At 43.1% G+C, this 22,254-nt stretch overlaps 1 protein-coding gene across 2 annotated transcripts in view; it reads right to left on the reverse strand.

Moving 5' to 3' along the window:
* Nucleotides 1-13,941: 13,941 nt before the first annotated feature.
* MALT1 (MALT1 paracaspase) overlaps nucleotides 13,942-22,254 on the reverse strand; it is a 43,064-nt gene continuing 34,751 nt past the window's right edge. For both annotated transcript variants that reach the window (XM_060280345.1, XM_035100624.2), the window contains one exon: nucleotides 13,942-21,328. In XM_060280345.1, coding sequence (XP_060136328.1) covers nucleotides 20,873-21,328 — 456 coding nt within the window. In that variant the 3' untranslated portion in view covers nucleotides 13,942-20,872. The remainder of the gene's footprint in view (nucleotides 21,329-22,254) is intronic.

Consider the following 22,254-nt stretch of genomic DNA (forward strand, 5'->3'; position numbering starts at 1 on the left):
GATGAATAGGTACCGCTACAGCGGGAAGGTAAACGGCGTTTCCGTGTGCTGCTCTGGTTCGCCAGAAACGGCTTTGTCATGCTGGCCACATGACCCGGAAGCTGTACGCCGGCTCCCTTGGCTAATAACATGAGATGAGCGCCGCAAACCCAGAGTCGGTCACGACTGGACCTATCGTCAGGGGTCCCTTTACCTTTTTACCGCTTTGCTAACAGCAAATTTGCATCTGCAAATTGGAGCCAGTAGGTCTCAAAACTTCAGTGAGTTTGGGATATTTTCTGCATGTGAAGATAGGCTCTGGCACATTACGGGGGTGAGATCCATTGGTCAAGAAGGCGGTCACTGCAAATGCAATAGAGGGAAATGCTGGCTGGGAATGACGGGCGTTTGAAGGGTCTCTGGTTCCCCACCTCTGAGTTAAGACCATATTCTACTCAAAGCTGTTTCTCTATCAATACCTAATTACTGTATTATGACACTCAGACAGACCCAATGCAACCATTAGGAATATTTGGGTAAGGTTGGCAGTTCAGATCGGCATGATGGGGTTGCTCTGTCCCACCTCCTGCCAACCTAGCAGAAGGAGTTTGGATTTGATATCCCACTTTATCACTACCCTAAAGAGTCTCAATCTCCTTTTCCCTTCCTCCCCCACAAAGAACACTCTGTGAGGTGAGTGAGGCTGAGAGACTTCAGAGAAGTGTGACTAGCCCAAGGTCACCCAGCAGATGCATGTGGAGGAGCGGAGACGCGAACCCGGTTCCCCAGATTACGAATCCACCGCTCTTAGCCCCTACACCACACTGGCTAGCAGTTCGAAAGCATACCACCATGAGTATATAAATAAGTACTGTGGTGGAAAGGTAAACGGCGTTTCTGTGCGCTCTGGCTTCCATCACGGAGTCCCGTTGCACCAGAAGCGGTTTAGTCATGCTGGCCACATGACCCAGAAAAGCTATGTTGTGAACAAAATCTGCCCTTTTCCCCTTATGGGGTATCCAAGAGCCTGTATAGAGTCCTTAAGTGGGTTCCCTATTGGTAGGAGAAAATAACAGGCCAACCAGAGAATATTGATAAGCAAAGCAGGTAGTAAGCATGGTCTTTATTAAACTGTTACAACAGGGTGCTCAATCACCACATGTAGGAGGGAGAAGGAACCCAGAACATTGGTGTGCAAGCTCTTACATAGACTTTTGAAATTGCCCACCTTGTAGCCCAGGACCACCCCCCAATACATCATACATACATCACAGAAGGGGTGGTTTACAGCAGAAATTCTGTCTGCCAGGACCTGATAATGGTGACTGATTGCATTACTTGGGCAGTCTGACCATTCTTTTGTGATGGTAAATACTCAGTTCCTGAATCCAGGTCACAAGCTCACCCTGTTCATACTCAGATACTGTACTCCCTTAAGATAGGATTTGTGAGCAAAGAGACAATGGGGAGGTTTTCCCATTTCCTCCCTCGTTGCAGAGAAACATTTGAGGTCAATTTGGGAGAGTAAAAATGGTTTCAGGACTGATTTCCTGTACTGTTTCAGACGTGGTTTATATATTTATGTATGTGTTTGCCTGGTACATTTATGAACATTTAATTTATATATTTGAGATCTTAAATTCTTATAACAAGACGAATGGCGTCTGCCTCATCCTGAAAGTGGAGATGAGTGCCACACCCCATAGTCGAATTTTGACTGGATTTAAACACCTAGGGATCCTTTACCTTTACCTTTTACTACTTGGGTAGCAGCCAGGGCCAAGGTAACTTGGGAACGGAGTCCTTTTGGAAGGTGAAATAAATGAGCATATTGTTGTCCATTTGAACTCTAAATTAAAATGATTCTTAAAAAGGAGTCTTTAGACAACCAAACCCTTAAATTTTCCCATTCCAGTATGTCAGATAAGCACATAAGTTTATTAGTGACAGCACCATTTTCAAAGCTGTATTTTAGAAAGAAAAAAAGAAAACCCTCACCTCATCTGCCCCCACATTTTTGGTGGGCTATCAAACCTGTATGTTTCATTAAATTTTACCTGGAAGTCAAAAATATTTCTATCAAGCATCTTTAAAACTTTTATTAAAACAGCAGTAGACTAGAAGCTTAATTGCTGTCTTAAGGCATGTTCCCAAAGCGATCAGCATTGTGTTATTATTTACAAACTTACACAATATATTCACTACTGTTTGTGAGAGGCCTTTAATATGATTTTTAATGTGCTTTGTATTACTTTCCAATATTTTGGAAAAAGACAAGATTGCCCTTAACTACTGATCTCCCCCTGTAGTGTAAATGGTATGGTGTGAAGACATGAAGCAGCAACCTAGAGCTGGTCAGTGCGTAAGTGTGAGATGAGCCAAGAACTCTATGGAGTCTGGAACACAAACATGACCAATCCTTTTTAGGATGAACTCCCAGTACATTTGTGGTGGCAATGAGACCAGAAAGGGTTGGCCGGTGCTCCAAACAGAATGTGTACACTAGAACAGATTTTCCCAAATTGCAGTCCATGGGCCAATCTTCGTTCAGGTGGTTTGCAACATGTCCATGGATTTGTGGTGAAGACAATGCAAGATAGACAGTGCTACTATTCAATGGATTTGTAACTGGCTGACCGAATCCAAAGGGTGCTCATCAATGGCTCCTCTTCATCCTGGAGAGAAGTGACTAGTGGGGTGCCACAGGCTTCTGTCTTGGGCCCAATCTTATTCAACATCTTTATAAACGACTTGGATGATGGGCTTGAGGGCATCCTTACCAAGTTTGCAGATGACACCAAATTGGGAGGGGTGGCTAATACCCCAGAGGACAGGATCACACTTCAAAATGACCTTAACAGATTAGACAACTGGGCCAAAGCAAACAAGATGAATTTTAACAGGGAGAAATGTAAAGTACTACACTTGGGCAAAAAAAAAATGAAAGGCACAAATACAGGATGGGTGACACCTAGCTTGAGAGCAGTACATGTGAAAAGGATCTAGGAGTCCTGGTAGACCACAAACTTGACATGAGTCAACTGTGAGGTAGCAGCTAAAAAAGCCAATGCAATTCTGGGCTGCATCAATAGGAGTATAGCATCTAGATCAAGGGAAGTAAATAGTACCACTCTATTCTGCTCTGGTCAGACCTCACCTGGAGTACTGTGTCCAGTTCTGGGCACCACAGTTCAAGAAGGATACTGAGAAGCTGGAACGTGTCCAGAAGAGGGCAACCAAAATGGTCAAAGGCTTGGAAACAATGCCTTATGAGGAACGGCTTAGGGAGCTGGGTATGTTTAGCCTGGAGAAGAGAAGGTTAAGGGGTGATATGATAGCCATGTTCAAATATATAAAAGGATGTCATATAGAGGAGGGAGAAAGGTTGCTTTCTGCTGCTCCAGAGAAGCGGACACGGAGCAATGGATTCAAACTACAAGAAAGAAAATTCCACCTAAACATTAGGAAGAACTTCCTGACAGTAAGAGCTGTTCGGCAGTGGAATTTGCTACCAAGGAGTGTGGTGGAGTCTCCTTCTTTGGAGGTCTTTAAGCAGAGGCTTGACAGCCATCTGTCAGGAATGCTTTGATGGTGTTTCCTGCTTGGCAGAGGGTTGGACTGGATGGCCCTTGTAGTCTCTTCCAACTATGATTCTACAATATTCATCAGCTTAATAATATGGATTTTAACTGTATTTTAATTGCTGCCGTTATTTCTTAACACTGCATTTTATTGCATTAAGATTTGAATTATTTGGAATACAATAAAATACAGCATGTAACAAATAAAAAAATTTGCAGTTTAAAACCAAGCATGGTGCATTGCAATTGCTATACAGTAATAGGCAGAAAAAAAACATTAAGTGGTCAGGCGCGTTTGGTTAGAACGTGGTGCTGATAATGCCAAAGTTGCAGGTTTGATCCTAGTATGGGGCAGCTGCATATTCATGCATTGCAGGTGTCCTCAGGGTCCCAACTCTACAATTCTATGATTCTGTGACTGTTGGCAATTTCTTGAGTGGTCCATGGAGGGGGGAATTTGGGAACTACATGCCAGAATATTTTCTGAATGAGCAGAGGTTCTGTGACATACATTTAAGAGTCCCTTGGCAGCTGAGTTGATGTGTACATGGGTTACCTCAATGTAGGAAGTCTGAACACTGTACTAGAGTTCTGATCTTGGTCCCTGAAAACAAAATGATTCAGCTTCAAGAGGGCAGCACTGATACACAGTAGTGTAATAGCTAACAGCAAACCTTAGAATTGCAGAATGATAGACTGGACTGGCCCAAGGCATTTTGCTGCCTGAGGCGAAGGAGAAGAGAGCACACACACAACACACCTCAAATCCATGTACAGAAATCAATTGTACTAGCAGAAAAGACTGCTACTCAGTCATGGACATTTCCACGTGGTATACAGAAAATCAAACCACACAGAAAATGAGATGGCAAAACAGTATCACAAAACCAAAGATTACCTTAAAATGAGCAAGAAATTATTAGTCACACACCTGAAGATTAGTAAGGAGGGTGTCTGTGCAATCTCAGGAGTTCCTCAGCCTTGAGCTTCCTACACTGAATTTCCAGCTGAATCTTACTACAAATCCGCTAACAGGAAAGTAGCACAATATCCTCCAGGAAACCTGAAGATAGCAGGCACATTTAAGGGTTGCAGAGCAGGCTGTGTGACGTGCAACAGTCTGCAACAGAGGCGCTTGGCTGGGGACTTTGGAGGAGCAGCCAGTGGGTTGGATCTGCTTCTGAAGAAGTCACTCTGCCTAATGGTAGAGCCGGCCCTTGCATTTAATTGTGCCGGGAACAGACATTCCAGCTCCACTCATGACTGTCCCGGGACATTTTGTTTCCTGAGACCAAGCAGCTAATGATGCCCACCCACAAGTCAAGGTGGATAGCACTCACGGCTGGTCAAAGCCGAAGACCACTTAAGTGCTCTCCCCTTCCCTGGCAGGAAAAGGTATATATGTTTCCCTTTCGCAACATCCAAAATCATCTGCCTGAGGCAGCCAACTCATTTTACCTCATGTCGGAGCCAGCTCTGACCTATAGAAAAAGCTCTCTCACACACAAAATTACATTTTCTTCTGCTGTTTCATACCTTCCAACATTCCTAAGAAGATGGGGAATGTTTGTCCTTGTGAAACATAGGGTTGTATCCAAATACATTCTGCTCAAAGTATGAATGGACCAGTCTGTTAGTCATGTTTGATGCTTTTTTTGTGATGGTTGGTATTTATCAGTACAGAATACTATCGCCTCTTTTTTGCTCCCTGTAGCAGCCATTTTGTGCTGGAACCCTGGGCGCTTTTCTCATGGTATGAATACTGGCACCTCATTGTTTTAAAAGCAAAAAAGCACTGCTTGTGTCCATTAATTTCAATGGGTCTACTCTGGGGAATGAATAACACTGGACGCAATCCACACCCTCAAACTGCGAAACCAGTGCTCAAGGGCGAATTTCTGAGGGGGGAAACAGGGCGGGAGTGTGGTGGCAATTTTAGAAACGAGATTTCATGCTGCTGCTCCCCAACGCCCAAACTTCACATTGTATCTCCGATAGCTTTAACTCTACAATCAAACTTTGCCGGAACAAGCTCTTCTATTACAATTACCTGGCCTTTGAACATAGGACTCAAATTTGGCAAGTGTTAAGTGCACACACAATTAATGCCTTGTCTAATCAGGCTCATCCGCTTAGGAAAACTTGAAAATGCCACTTTCTCCACATCTCTTTGTTGTACCAGATGTGCGGTTTTGCTTCTCTTAATATGTATTAAAGATATGCTGGTCACCGCTGAATAATTCATTGCACACACGCCTGATTAAATAGCAGCTCGTACTGATTAATAAGCGTGCCGTTAGCCTTTTGCAGATGGCACTGTCATCAGCTATTTAAGCCCTGTGTGCTCACCTGCATGGAAACATAAAGGGAAATGGCTGGCATTGAACTCTACATACAGGTTGCTGCGTGTATCATTTATATTAATGGCATGTCAGCTCTCTACAGCCAAGCCCACACGATGCTAAAGCCGTCGGGTGATTTTGCCAGCTGGAAATATATGGGTGGCAGTGGGGGAACCTTTGTTCGGGTCAAATTTATCCTCGGCTCCATTGCCATATCGGTCCTCAAGGCACTTTCTAATTTTAAAATTTACATTTAGCAATAAATACAGGCAATGACTATTTACGCATGTTCAGTGTGCGGGCAGCAAGGCCTCCAACATTTCTCTGATGAAAATAGGAATGTCCTACTTAGTAATAATAATTATTATTTTATTATATATACCCCACCCATCTGACTGGGTTGCCCCAGCCACTCTGAGCACCTTCCAACATACAGTCATACCTTGGATCCCAAATGCCTTGCGACTCAAATGTTTTGGCTCCTGAAAACCGTAAAGTGGGTGTTCCGGTTTGGAAACGTTCTTTGAAACCCGAACATCCGACGCGGCTTCCAATTGGCTGCAGGAAGCTCCTGCAGCGAATCTGAAAACGTGCCTTGGTTTTCTGAAGTCGAACAGGCTTCCGGAATGGATTCCGTTTGACAACCAAGGTACGACTGTATATAAAAACATAGTAAAACATTTTTTTAAAACTTCGTTATACAGGGTTGACTTCAGATGTCTTCTAAAGGTCGGCTCGCGTTGCAGAACCATACCCTCCAACATTTCGCAGATGTTCTAAGGAAAAGCAGGAAATCCTGGGGTCAAATCAGAAGCAGGGACGGCTTCTGTAAATCTAGAATTGTCCCTGGAAAATAGGGACAATTGGATCTTTAAAAACAAAAAGACCCCACTGATTTTCATTTAGTAGCAGTACAAAGGTAACACTATGAACTCTGTGAATTGCCATTTTAGGATGAATAATGTTCCTTGTTGGTGCTATTATGTAGAAATCAAAAGTGGATATGTGAAAGTGGGCCCCATATTCCAGGCTTGAAGTCAGAGGTGGGTGTCTGGCCTGGGCAAGTTGAAGATCACTGGTATTGTTCATTAGAATAGCAAAAAAGTTGGGCAAGACCCATGAAACTGTGGTTTGCTCAATAGTACTTCATCTTTCCTTTCTCTTTTGTCCCCCAAACAGGAAAACATTGCCATGAGGTGATGATTCTCTGCCACTGTTTTCTCCTGGTGAAGATTAATTTTGAATGAATCCCCCCAAATGTGAATAAGGATCTAACCACATCCCAGAAAAGAAGAAGAGGAAAATCATAGATTGTAGACTTTCGGGAACTGCTGGGCTGACATTGTGCAAACTAATTGTATATTTCTCTCCAAACTCTTTAAAAAGCTCATAGTGCTTAAATAATAGATAATTCCAATTCTATCCTCTGTGGGGTGGGGTGGGGTGGGGGAAGCAGGGAAAATCAAACCAAGAAACTAATAGAAGTGATCACAGCTGAGGAAGTGTTCCCCCCCCCAAGTGTGTAGAACAGCGACATCTAGGAGCTAGCTAATTAATTGCACACTGGCTCAAAATGCATCTGAAACATCACCTGTGTGACAGTGTAGTGTAGTAACTTTGCTAGTATATGCATGCAAGGAATAACCACTCAAACAAGAAAAATGGATTTCATGGCAGTATACAAAGAAATTTAATATATAAATCCTGCCAGCTTGTTCCTGACAAGGATGGGGACAAAACAAGTATTTATTGACCCTCCCTGTCATTCACTCTCGCTCCAGTTACTGTCAAGTTCTTGGTCTTCTGTCCAACAAGTGCCAGCGAATACCAGCCATGATTGCCTAAAATGGCACACGGAGAGGGGCCTTCCACCAGTCAAAGACCAATGGAATAGATCAAGTTTGGAATAGCCCCACATAAAACTGCTGATGTTTGTGATAGCCCACGTATTGTATTTTTCATCACACCTTTTATTTCTTTAAAGGTAAAGGACCCCTGGATGGTCAAAGGCAAATATGGGGTTGCGGCACTCATCTCGCTTTCAGGCCGAGGGAGCCGGCATTTGTCCACAGACAGCTTTCCGGGTCATGTGGCCAGCATGACTAAACCGCTTCTGGCGCAACAGGACACCGTGACGGATACCAGAGCACCCAGAAATGCCATTTATCTTCCCACCGCAGCCATACCTATTTATCTACCTGCACTGGCATGCTTTCAAACTGCTAGGTTGGAAGGAGCTGGGACAGAGCAACAGGAGCTCACCCCATCACGCCGATCTGAACTGCTGACCTTCTAATCAGCAAGCCCAAGAGGCTCAGTGGTTTAGACCACATCGCCACCCACATCCCAGTATTTCTTGTAAGAAATCAAAGACTCAATAAGCTACAATAAAAATCAATATGGGTATTTAATGTGCCCACGGGGCACCTGATGAGGTTTTATGGACCATAGGTTTGGGAGCAATTGCAAGAGATTTGAAAGTTCAGAACGTATATTTACTTTCTGGTATAATTAATGTGGAATGAGTACCCTCTAGTGGAAAAGCTTGGGAACAACCACATTTGTACTTTGTGTCTCAGAATTGGTATTTGTTATTTTTCTGCACACCTATGAGGAGATCCTTGCTGGATCAGACTTAACACCCATCCAGATCAGCATCGTGTTTAGTGCAGTGGCCAAATACGGTAGATGCCACCTGGGAAGTCATGAGAACAATAGCAGTGTTGCTCCATAGACTTATCATCCATAAGCATGCTCCTCTGGCACCGGAATTAATATACAGTGGTACCTCGGTTTATGGACACAATTGGTTCCGGAAGCCTGTTCATAAACTCAAGCGTTCATAAACTGAAGCAAACTTTCCCATTGAAAGTAATGGAAAGTGGATTAATCCGTTCCAGGCGGGTCCGCGGAGTACTCAACCTGAAGCGTACTTAACCCGAAGCATGGGTGTAATTGGTTCCGGAAGTCTGTTCATAAACTGAAGCGTTCATAAACTGAAGCGAACTTTCCCATTGAAAGTAATGGAAAGTGAATTAATCTGTTCCAGATGGGTCCGCGGCGTTCGTAAACCGAAAATTCGTAAACCGAGGTTCCACTGTACAGCCATCTTGGCTAGTAGCTAATAGAATTATATTAGCACAAGCTTGGAAGACAGAAGAAATACCAACGAAAGAACAATGGCAAGGGAAACTTATGGAATATGCAGAACTGGCAAAATTAACAGATAAATTACATGAAAAGGATAACAAAGATTTTAAAAGAGAATGGGAACCATTTACAACATACCGGTATATGAAGAGACGACAAAGAATTGGACAACATACCGAATTCTATTCTATTGAGCATAAAATGGTTAGCTTTGGCTGCATCGTGTGTTAACTATTTTTTGAAAAGTGGCTGTATAAAAGAAAAGCATGCATAGTGAAAAAAATCTGATGGATCTGGAAGGTTTCAGCGGAAAGAAGAGTGTGTTTTTAAAGATTTGAGAAAACAGGAGGAAGGGTGTTATCAGTATCTCATAAACATATGGTCAATTCCTCAGGGTTTTTGGTTTTTTAAGTGCTCTTGTTGTATTGTTTGATTTATTATTGCTTAATTGTTATAAAAACGTCTTAATATTTCTTGATGCACAGTGTAAGAAACTTCTAATTCAAACAAAACACGTTCTTAGTCATTGTGTAATAGTATTGACAAATTCAGAAAAATGAACCATTTCCACCTAGTGAAAGGCAGGAAGATAAAACCTTGCCACATTTATCATTTGCCACATACATCTGATTTGTGACAATCAATAGATGTTAAAGCAACAATGCTCCAATACCATTCTACTGCTAGATACCTCTCCTGAACTCTTTTCGTCTCTTACTGATCCTGACCAACCTAATGCAAATTGCAAGACCTCTGGGGAAGGGCCCATCTCACTTTTGATTCATGTGCATAGCGTTCATGAATAGTAAGAGATACTTTACATGCCAAGTGTTAAGGATTAACTACCATAGCAGTCTTACATTTTGTTATTATTTTGACTGTCCTGCCATCAAATCAGAATTAACTTGTCAGGATTGCTCTCTCAGGATTTCATTCACCTGGTAGAGGAGCTAGGCTGAAGTGGAAATTGTTGTTGTTTAGTCGTTTAGTCGTGTCCGACTCTTCGTGACCCCATGGACCATAGCACGCCAGGCACTCCTGTCTTGCACTGCCTCCCGCAGTTTGGTCAAACTTCTCCAGGTGGATCACGTTTAGTCAAAACTCTCCACTATGACCTGTCCATCTTGGGTGGCCCTGCATGGCATAGCTCATAGCTTCTCTGAGTTATTCAAGCCCCTTCGCCACGACAAGGCATTGATCCATGAAGGGGGAAGTGGAAATTACTTTCATCTAATTTTCCCAATGCTGATCTCATTTATCTTCTTTGGCTGTGCTACACAGCATGGTTTTAGCATGGTGTGCACGAGCAGGAATGAGATGCAGTGAGCCTTGGGTTTACCTGCTCCCTCAGTCCCATCCCTTCCTTCCATACAACCCATAAGAGTTCAGAAGATTTCACTTCCATTTTAGTTAACCTGTCATCCAAGCCCAGAACAGTAATTATCATTTTCCATGGTTCAAACAAGCCAGCTCCAGAAACCATGGTTTGAAGATGTCTTGTTTCATGCTAACCATGGTTAATATTAACCAGATTGCCACTTCAGATGACATAACTAACTACTGCTAACCAAAAGTAGGTTTAGGAGCCTCTGAACTTTTCTGGGTGATGCGGGCAGAGGAGAAGGGAATACACAATTCAGGGTCTCACTGTAGCCCACTCCTGCACATCGCCCTGAACATGGTTAAGCGTGACATGCAAATTCAGCCAAAAACTTGTAGCAACAGCGGCAGAACTGTTCTTAGCAAGGATATTTCAAATTTACACTATAGATGACAGAACCTTTACAACGTGGGATGGGGAACAAAAGTTTTTTCTCTCGGATCAGCAGCTTCACAATTTAATTCCAGGACTCACTCAGTTTATATGCTAACAAACCGACATGTGTATTAATGTCGATTTAGAGCTCTGTAATTTCACTAAATACCTTCTGGTGCTGCTGGGATATGTGTCAGTTTTAGTCATTAGGAAAAATTAAACCAATAAAACTGGGAGGCAGTGTTCTGTCAAAAATCTTGTGCATCATTCTTTACTTTCCACTTCAGTGCATTGCAAGCTCCAAACTTAATATGGAAATTAATTTCCCGGATAGAAAATGCAGATTATTTGTTACAGATTTGCTTTTAGATTATACAGAGGCAGACTGCATACTCACTGGCTCTTTAAGCAACAGCAGTTTCCACCCCCAAAAAAATAAATGAAAGAAATGGGATATTAACCTTCAAGTAAACTTTGTGAAATAAAACAAAACCTTTAAAAGGAACCATACCAAATAGAGTGGACAACAAAAAGAACTGGATATCAGTTTCAGAATGGATCACATAACTGGCACTAGATTCCTTTTTCGGAATCCACACCTGACTTAGATGGACAGATCCCACACACCCATTTGATACTCAAGACAGTGGGTTACTGGGTTCAGAGAGATCATGCACATTTAAGAGCTGTTAATTTTTAAATTAAATTACCCTTGGTTTTTGTTTATTATTTATTTTATTTATATTTCTTACCCACCCTTCACCATGAGGTCCCAGGATGGTTGCAACAGCACAGTACGCCTTTATAAAAAGAGATGGGACCATTATAATTACCAAACAACCGTTCTGTATTAGAGAGGAAACAGTAGTCTAGTCAAAGTAGTGAGTGGTTTGAGAATTACAGCTCAGAAAAAGACAACTGTGCCTCACTCTTTACTTTCCTAAATGGTGAAAAGTGCCAGGGGCAGTGTTTCTCAGATCTGACTTCCTTCTGATGGAGAGGCCACTTCCAGACATTTGCTATTTTGCAGGAGGGCCCAGTCACAAAGTGGCAAATCCAGTTCGTGCAATTTTAGTTGACCACGCTGTCTTGTGCAACAAAGCCACGTTCCCAAAAGATTAGACTTTTTGTGATAAGGAAAGTAAAGGGGAACAGCACTGGAAGGTGTGGAGTAACACTGGCTTCACGCAACATCATCTAACCTTATGCTTATTAAATAGCCAACGTTGTCATAATCTCCCTGCAAACAAATCAGGATGAATGCTCAATTAACAAGTTGTCTGGAAGCAACCTTTGTGTATTTTTCTAATATGAATTTACAAATACACAAGAACGCCTGCCTTGTTAAAACACAATGCCAAAAAACAGTTTAGAGCAATTTACAATCACAAAATGAGGTGACTCCTCCCATATTCCTGGCCATGGCGCAACAGCTGTGACCATAACTCATAACTAGCTGGCTGACAGGTACTTCTATGGAGCTGATGAAACCTTTGCTTTGAACACAGAGAAAAGCAATCGCCCATTACCATCTCCTATGCACGTCCTTCTGAGAACGGAAGGCAATGCACAAGAACATCTGGTGCCTTAGTGCATGTAAAATATAATAAGCTTGCTCTTACAAGGATAGCATCTCTCTGGAAATTTATATGGTTGTCATCCTCTGTGCCATACTGGTGGAGCTTGAATCCCAAAGCAAACACAGTACTTTGTGGAGGGAAACACCATTCAATCAGAGATAGCAGAGTTGTAAAGCTTGCAGCTGATGGGAAACTGGGGAGGGTTGGAGGCCTTTACAGTTCACATTAACCTTGAGGAAGGCTGGGGCTCATAGCATATGGTGATTGTCATGGGTTGTTGCGACTACTCCTGAGTAACGACCTTCCACATGCTTGTCTTTTAACAGTCTTTATTGGTGCACTCTATTTACAGTGTAACGAGCTGTTGGATACATGTCTGCTCATTCCGATCCAGAATCCGGCACTGCCCCTTTTCGCAACTTTGACCAACATAACAGCCTCGGGACAGTGAATCTCCTCCTCCTTAATTCCGGTGCCGGGGGAAAGGGTCTACACTCCGTCTTTTCCCTCTCCCCCCTTTCCGTCTCTCTTCCTGCCTGGGGAGCAGGGGCTCTCCCATGCTGCCAGAGACCTGGCTCTCTCTCTCCGCTTCCTGACTAGCCCCTTCAGACCCCGCACTTTCATGGCTGTTTGGGGATGAACTGCTCCTGATGAGAGGGGGAGGTTCTCTATAATCTCTCCCCCTTACAGTGATGATATAGAAAATCCATGCATAGTGTAGCAAGCCAGCCAGACAGAGGTGCTCATGTGCTTGTTTTTAGTCTTGCCGGAGACTAAATGTGTCCTGGGGAAGACACTTCAGTGCTGTTAATGCAGCGGTTTGAATTCCTGCCATTGTCTTTCCAGACAGATGGATGCCAATAACATTCATTGCACTGCCCACTGTATGCCTGTCCTAGAAAACAAACCACCTGCCTTGCTCCAACCTCTAGTCTCTGCTTCTCAATTTCTATTGTATTTTATGTACTGTGGCTTGCCATTGTTTTATTGATTATAATTTAGAAATTATTTATCGTAACTGTTAAGGGTGAATTTCTGTTTAACTTTTATATGCTGATACAGTGGTACCTCATGTTGCGTACGGGATCCGTTCCGAAGCCCCGTACGCAACATAAGCAGTATGCAACATGAAGTGCTGCGTCTGCGCACGTGCGCGGCGCGATTAATCACGTCTGCACATGCGCGAACCGCCGAACCCGGAAGTAACCTGTTCCGGTACTTCTGGGTTTGGCACGTACATATCCCGTGTCGTACGCAACCCGCAGCATTCGTAACAAGTGGTATTACTGTATTATTATTTTATACTATTCTAATGATTGTTGAATGTTACTTTTTTGATGTAGTTCTGGTTACAGGTAGGTAGCCGTGTTGGTCTGGGTCGAAGTAAAATAAAAAAATTCCTTCAGTAGCACCTTAAAGACCAACTAAGTTTTTATTTTGGTATGAGCTTTCGTGTGCATGCACACTTCTTCAGATACAGTGAAATAGAAGTCCCCAGGCACTTATGTAGAGAAGGGGTGGGGAGGGGTGGGGATGGGGAGGGGAGGGGGGATCACTCAGAAGGGTGGTGGAAGTGGGTGATTGACTGACTGATAGCTGTTGATGACCGAAAACGACTGCAAATGGTTTTGCATGAAAAAGCAAGGGTTGAGATGGCTGAAGATCGCTTATCGTGTATAATGAGATAAGAATCCGATATCTCTGTTCAAACCAGGTCCCTCCATGGTTTTGAGCTTGGTGATAAGTTGTAATTCAGCAACTTCTCTTTCCAGTCTATTTCTGAAATTCTTTTGTAGTAAGACAAAAGACAAATTTTTTGATGTAGGTTGCTTATTTTAAAGCTATGTTTTATTATCACATTTTTGTATTGCATTAGATTGTTATAAGATGTACATTTTTTGTTTCTTCAGCTTGTAAACTGCCTTGAGTATTGTAAGATAGAAAGACGGTAAAGGTAAAGGGACCCCTGACCATTAGGTCCAGTCGTGACCGACTCTGGGGTTGCGCACTCATCTCGCATTATTGGCCGAGGGAGCCGCCGTATAGCTTCCAGGTCATGTGGCCAGCATGACAAAGCCGCTTCTGGCAAACCAGAGCAGCACATGGAAACGCCGTTTACCTTCCCGCTGTAGCGGTTCCTATTTATCTACTTGCATTTTGATGTGCTTTTGAACTGCTAGGTTGGCAGGAGCTGGGACCAAGCAACGGGAGCTCACCCTGTCACAGGGATTCGAACCGCCGACCTTCTGATCAGCAAGCCCTAGGCTCAGTGGTTTAACCACAGCACCACCTTGGTCCCTATACGGTATACAAATTAAAAATGATGATGATGATGATATTGCATGCAATGGAGTGGGTGACCAGTGCACACAACACACTCATTGACCTGTTATCCAACTCATAGGAGGAAATATCCTATCAAGCTGCACTATATGCAACTACAGCGGAAAAATCCAAGTGAGAATCTTTCAGTGAACTGTCAGTGACTTGTTAATTTGAGCAAGCTAAATCTAACCCCAGGAAGTTTTAATGTTGATTGCATTTTAAGCAGAGTGTATACTTATTCATGTATTATGCCTATGCTAATAGGTCTTTTACTGCATTTGCAATGGCTTGTGGTTACAAGCAATAAATATTTATTGGCCATTGGGCTTGCAGGGTTCACTAGAGCAGGAAGTTCAGTGCAGTGCAAGATTAAGGCCCATAGTGACAGAAGCAATCTCTTTGTTTCTGTCATTACAGAGCTAATCTTGCAAGGCCACTGAACAGTGCTCCAATCTCTTAGATCGTGGGAAGAAACCAATGAGTTTTTCCAAGTGCCAAAAAGTATGGGAAGAGAATAGTTACCATGGCAATGCAAGCTCCACACTAATCAAGGGGGGGGGGCTCTTGAACTGATTGTGACTAGAGATGGAGAAGTGCTTCTAAGAGCCATTCTTCTGCTCTGAAAGCAAAGGACTGTTGTTAAATGGCTTGGCCCAAAGCAGGGATCCCCAAACTAAGGCCCGGGGGCCAGATGCGGCCCAATCTCCTTCTAAATCCGGCCCGCGGACAGTCTGGGAATCAGCATGTTTTTACATGAGTAGAATGTGTCCTTTTATTTAAAATGCATCTCTGGGTTATTTGTGGGGCATAGGAATTCGTTCATATTTTTTTCAAAATATAGTCCGGCCCCCCACAAGGTCTGAGGGACAGTGGAAAGGTCTGAGGGACTGCTGGAAAAGTTTGCTGACCCCTGGCCCAAAGCCATTACAAAAGCAGCTATGGGGATAACGACCCTCCATAGCTAGTGAGACCGGGTGATAATGGCATCCAGCAGACTTCCCTGCGCTTTCACTGCTGGCCCCCCTTCTTCTGGGCTCCCGATATAGCAGAGTATCTTCACAGAAGCCCTGCACAGCGGACGTGTGGTCAGCAGGAGGAATAAGGCACGGAAAAGTACTTATTCTAGTCTAAGAAGCAGTTTATTTACAAAGCAGTAAATATCTCATCCCAGAAAAAGACATGGCATTGTGCTTCTCCGTTCGTGGCGAAAATGAAACCAATAACAGTTCACAAACAGACAGTGAACATAGAAACTCCCCAGTTTCACAGGACGCACTTCCGCAGAGCGGTTAACTCTATAAGCTCTGGTTTACACCACATCATACCCCCTCTCATCCTGTACCGTTGGGGGAACAGTAAGTATACCCAACTTACCCCAAAACCAATCCTTCACAGAACTCCCCATGCCTTTGGAAGCTCAAAGGTTTAGTGGAACCCATCTGCAAGGTTCTTCTGACTTGGACAGTACTTCAGCTTAACCAAGCCTGATTGAACATCCTGACACACATTTCGAAACCGAATATCCAAATGTTTGATTCTGGCCTTAAACTGGCCAGACTCTGCCAACTTCAGACATGGTTTACTGTCCTCCCAAACAGTGATGGGCAAGCCACAATCACCACAGGTCTCTTGGACCAAACATCGGTAGAACTCTAATTCTCTGAACAATTCAGACAACACACTGAATTCGGCTTCTGTAGAGGAAAGTGCAATGAGACTTTGCTTTCTAGACCTCCAACCAATTTGAGATTCTCCAAATTTCACTACCAGACCTGACACAGATTTCTTGTCCTCCAAATTGGCCCAATTGCAGTCCGTCCAGCATGTGAGCTGGGGCTCACCCTCTGAAGACAACTTGAGACAGAAATCTTTGGTGTCCTGCAAATACCTCAACACTCTCTTGATGCCATTCCAGGCATGCACACTAGGCTTTGTAGCTTCTCTGCTGAGCAAGTTTACAGCAAAAGCTATATCTGGTCTGCTCCATTGGGAGAGATACAACAGACTCCCTAGAGCTGACTGAGAGACATCGGGACTCTCAAACTCAGCCTTGTCCCCTACCTGGCTGTCTTTCACAAAGCTTGTCTCCGTGGGAGTTCTGACACCTTTACACTCAGAATAGAACGCTTCAGGAAGCAGCACAGGTGATGATTTTTGACGCAGGTCTCCCAAAACGCCCGGAAACATACTTCTTCTAGTCTGAGAAGCAGTTTATTTACAAAGCAGTAAATATCTCATCCCGGAGAAAGACACGGCATTGTGCTTCTCCGTTCGTGGTGAAAACGAAACCAATAACAGTTCACAAACAGTGAACATAGACAACCCCCAATTTCACAGGAAGCACTTCCGCAGAGCAGTTAACCCTATAAGCTCTGGTTTACACCACATCACAAGGACAGCATCACTGACTTGCATCGGGTGATGCAGTGCTATCAGACCAGTTGCATAGCAGTCTCTTAAGTTTTGCATCGTCACAAAACATACACTGTTCATGAATGGTTTTACTTTCCACCTAAAAGCATGAAAGCTGGATGTTTGTCTGTCCTGATCTAAATGAAAAGACAACCCTTCTTTTCTGAGGAGCTCACAAGGTTTTGCCCTGGATATCAGGCATGTAAATACGTCACACAGTATAGTTCCTCCCTGCTCAAATTCAGGGGTCATAATTCACTGCTAGAATATACGTCCATATGAAAGGTCTGATTCATCCCCTGACATCTCCAAGTAGGTCCGGGCAAGATCTATTTCTGAAACCCTGGATGGCTGCTGCCAGTTGCTGCAAACAATACTTATCTAGGTGGACCTATTGTTTGCCTGGGTTTACGGAACGGATCACTCCATTTCTGCAAAACTCTGCCACTTAGGAGGCTGTGGAAATCCACAGGAGCCCTTGAAAGTGCCTCCCATTGGACCAGCTCATTTTGGAAATATTTAATCATTGTGTTAGTCTGAAGATGTAAAGGTATTTCATGGGGGCCAGTTCAGAAAGTGACAACTACCAAACTAAGGAAGATTTAAAACTTGCCCTTGCCATCAACAACAAATCTCTTATTAACTCAAGCAGCAAACCTGCACAAAGTTGACCTGGGAGTCCACAGGACTTTCTTCCAAGTAGATCTGCATAGGATTGCGTTGTTAATCTTCCTCCTCTTATTAGTAAAACCACTTGGGTTTTCTGAACCACAGTCTGGAAAGCCTAACAACATATACATGCTATCTGCATCCTATTGCCCGAGTCATCAATGTCCATGAACTGCCCTGAATTGCAAGTTGGAATCCTAATTTTTAGCAACCAGACATGCAAGTCCTATTCCTGGACCACAACCAATATTGTTCCAGCATCTAGTCTCTTCTTCAAGTGCCTCTTCCTCCGTACCAACAACCTCTTCCCCTCCGGAATTATAAATAGGGGTCTTGAACAAAATCAAGGAGAGGGGTTGGGCCAACTGTAATCAGACAACTGTTCAAGGTAAGGGGATATGATGTATAAAGATCCCTGAGGCTGCAGTGCTTTGCACATTTCATTGTTTCTCTGCCCAACTCTTTCAGAAGCCCACTTCTTACATGGCCAAAACTGGCCAGTGTAGCCTCTTATGACTACACTTACAAGCACAGGAAGAGAGAAAGATATACCCTAGACCCAAACACAATGAGAGGAGAAGAGTGGCATGGAAGGAGGAGTGGCAAAAGAAGCTGTGTTCATCAGAGGGAAGGCAGGTATACAAAACCTCTTTAAATTCCTTTTGACAATTATTTAGAAAATGTATGAACCCACTTGCTCAAAAAATTTCTCCCAAGCAGTACAAAAGTCAAATTATATATAAACCATGACTTAAATACCCAAACCAATTAAAAACAAATATACATAAAACCACCAGGAAAAACAAATATAAAATCAACAAAACATTTAAAACAAATATAACTAAATCACATTTCTGGATAAATCGTCTGCCACTCCTGACAGCTTCTTGGACCTTCACTCCTTAGACCTTCTCCAGTCTCCAGATTGACTTGCCACTGACTTATCTATTCCCTCAACAAAGTGTCTACTTCCATTCAACCTTGCAAGGTGTTGTTCCTTTACTTCTCTTCCTCCTTGCTTCCTAGAGTCCCAATGGCGGTCTACTGACTTTCTTAACCACTTCCCGACTGTCTCCCCTTTAATACAGCTATGTCTCTCGTATCATAATTCTCCTGCACATTTGTCAGCACATGCAAAATTCCACAGTGCTAAGATGCAGAAATCTAGAATAAAGGCTATTGTTTAGTTAGCATTGTTTTGGATAGATTGTCTCAGTTTGCCTAGTATTCCATAATAAATAATAATAATAATAATAATAATAATAATAATAATAATAATAATATATTTATTTATTTATTTATACCCCGCCCATCTGGCTGGGCTTCCCCAGCCACTCTGGGCAGCTTCCAGCAAATCATTAAAATACAGTAATCCATCAAAGATTAAAAGCTTTCCCCCAGAAATGCAGGTAAGAGTCTAAATTTAACATACCACAGGCCCTTTAGTCCCATAAAGAGAATGGAATGCTGAACTTTAAAAAAATTCTTATTGAATATACTGTAGTACATATATACAAATATTTTAAAAAAGGAATTTATTGCCTTGCACATAATTATGAACAAAATAATAATAATAATGCTGGCCTTTTAAAATGACAGTTTAGATGAGAGGAGTACCTGTAAAGCTGATTCACTCTTGTTGACTGTTAAAGAGGCTGGGGTGTACGTATTTATAATTCACACAAGAATCTCTTTCCTACCCTTTTAAACTGGTTGCAGACATTGATCATGTAAAACACAACTGGTTCCAAAATGACTTAAGAGAAATTCTGCAGGTGCTTTTACTTAATCAAAAGTTTTTTGTACAGTGCTTGTTGTGGGAGGAAAGATTTGGGAACTTCCAGAGAACAGAAATGAGAATATCACCAATGGATGAGAGCAACATTCTGTTCAGTCCATCGTCCAGTTCCCATGCATCTAGACACATGGGAAAAGCACCAGATATCCAGTGGTATCCTGCCATCCTCTGAACATCATCCCCTCTATGCCAGAAGGTTCCCATACTTGTGGTTGGCGGGCCATCAGTGGTCCATGAGCTTCACTCAGGTGGTCCATGGCATGTTCATATTAAATATGCAAATTGCTTTTTAACTGCATTTTCCTTGCATTGCATTTCTCATTGTATTGATTGCAACTCGAATGCAAGTTGTTAATACAAAAAAAGAGCAACAGGCAGTGACCATTTTGCACACATGTCAAAAGGAACATGAGGGCAGATCAGGAGTGTAATAGGGTGGGCTTATGCCTCATGCAAACTCTGCTGGCGGGGGGGGGGGGAGGGGGCAGGAACGCAAACCCCGTGCAAATCGGGGGTTGCCTGCAGAAGAAATAAAAAACAATAAAAAATACAACTAAAAACCATTGGCAGAAAAATCATTACATAGTTCACCAAAACCGTCAGCATTTTTCAAGTGATGCCCCGGGGGCGGGGCGGGGCGTCTGTCTAACAACCACTGCTCTACTTCCAGTATCAGGCTATATCATTGCTTATGTAGCCAAAGCAGCAGCACCATGTAGACTTGAGGAACCCCAAAGTTTTTACAGAAAAAAATTCTAGAGGTAAAAACCCCAAGTGAGTGAGCCCCCACCCCAAGAAAGGACTATATGTGCTCAGTGCCTCATGGAATGCTGACTGTTAGGGAGAAGAGGATGGGAAATGATGGGGGGGGGGTAGAAATGCTGGAAGTCTGGACAGGCAGACCATCACACTGCAACACACTGTTGCAGTTCTGATTGTTTTCAACATGTTAAAAGAGAATATACATACTCTCCCATGATACATAGCTGGGCTTGAAGTCAATCACTCTTTCTTACTACTGTATTGCAAATGCCCTGCAGTTTCCTTATCCGGGAAAATAACTGGGAATTTCCTGTAGTCCAAGAAGATTTCCTAAATACATACGTGCCAACTCATAATCTCAACAACTTGGGATCCTGGCTAAATAATTCAACAGAACTCAAATGGGATGCCCAATGAGACCTATTAATGCCCTTTCCCCAAAATCCAAAACACACAAGCAGCACTGCAAATCGCTGCCCGAGGAATGTTGCCGCTAAACTGCCACACAGAAGTTTTGACTACTGTTGATGAGACAGCCTCAAGCTTCCTGAGAAATCAGATTCCAGGTCATCCGTCGTCTCCACAGGTACGTTGCTTTGGTTCGAATTGGATGGATATGACCAGGTTGGTGACCATGCGACCAACCTGTTTGGAGACACACTGCACTGGCACCTCACCGGTTGCAAAACACTTCCTGAGTGAGCAGGGCTTTGCTGGGGGAAACCTGTATAACAATGTGGCTGGTGATTGTGATGAGAGGGGCTATATCCAGCTGCCTCTGCACCAGGCGAGTGGGTGAAACAAGGCCCGTCAGGCCCACAGAAGCTGTGGAAACAGCTATTCTTTCTGTATCCTTGATGAATGTGCAGTCTTGCAATGAGGGGCTTGCCAATGTTAACCACCTTCCTTTCATCCACAACATCATCTACTCCTGTGTATTCATAGTGCAGGCAAACTGTGAAGGTTAAGTCTTCCTGTGAAATAATAGAAAGAAAATTCATTATTAATCTTCATAATAATGGCAGTTGTTATGCCATTCACATCTAATGCAGCATTCACTGCCATCGGAGTGCTTTTGTCTCCTAATCACACAAATTCACAGGACAAAAAGAGATAGGAGGAGCGCTGGAAACCTATTTCTAGCATTATGCTGTCAGCACACAGACACTGTATTTTAAAAGCAACTGTTACACCGGCCGCTAAAGACATTCTACTTTCCATGTTAAAGAGTTTGCCTTCCACATGGAATTTGCAAAAATTAAATGCAAAGAAGCTACTGTTCGCATCACAGATAACTCCAATACTCTCACTAACATAATTAGTTTTGTATGCTGACTGAATTAACGGCACTTCTGCATCTCGTGGGAAACAAAAACAAAAGATGAGCATGTCTGCCCCTCAAAAAATAAATAAATCAATTTTAGCACTTGCTATATCTTCATCATTTAGGATGATGTATAAGCCAAGGGACGCCAGCTGTTCTTTATCATGTAGATTCCACCCTTACTCCAATGCCACATACTGCAGTTTTATACTGAACAGAATAGTTCCTTCACCCAGCACATTCTCATTGCCCAGTCAGATTTGGCTCCTGGTCCCCTATTTCCCACCTCACAGTAGTGTCCTATCTGCACTATGCCTTTAAAGCAGCCTCGTGCCACTTCAAAACAGTCATGGTTCCTGGGAACTGTAGTTTGCTAAGGGTGTTGAGAGTTTTTTAGGAGATCTCTCTTCCCCCTCACAAAGCTACAGTTCTCAAGAGTTCTCTGGGAAGAGGGACTGACTACAAAACCACGCTGGGAATTGCAGCTCTATGAGGGGGATTAGACTCTAATGATCATCTCTGACCTTAGCAAACTACAACCCCCAGGATTCTTTGGGGGAAGCCACAAAGGTTTAA

The sequence above is a fragment of the Zootoca vivipara genome, chromosome 11 (genome assembly GCF_963506605.1).
Source record: "Zootoca vivipara chromosome 11, rZooViv1.1, whole genome shotgun sequence".
NCBI classification, from domain to species: Eukaryota; Metazoa; Chordata; class Lepidosauria; order Squamata; family Lacertidae; genus Zootoca; species Zootoca vivipara.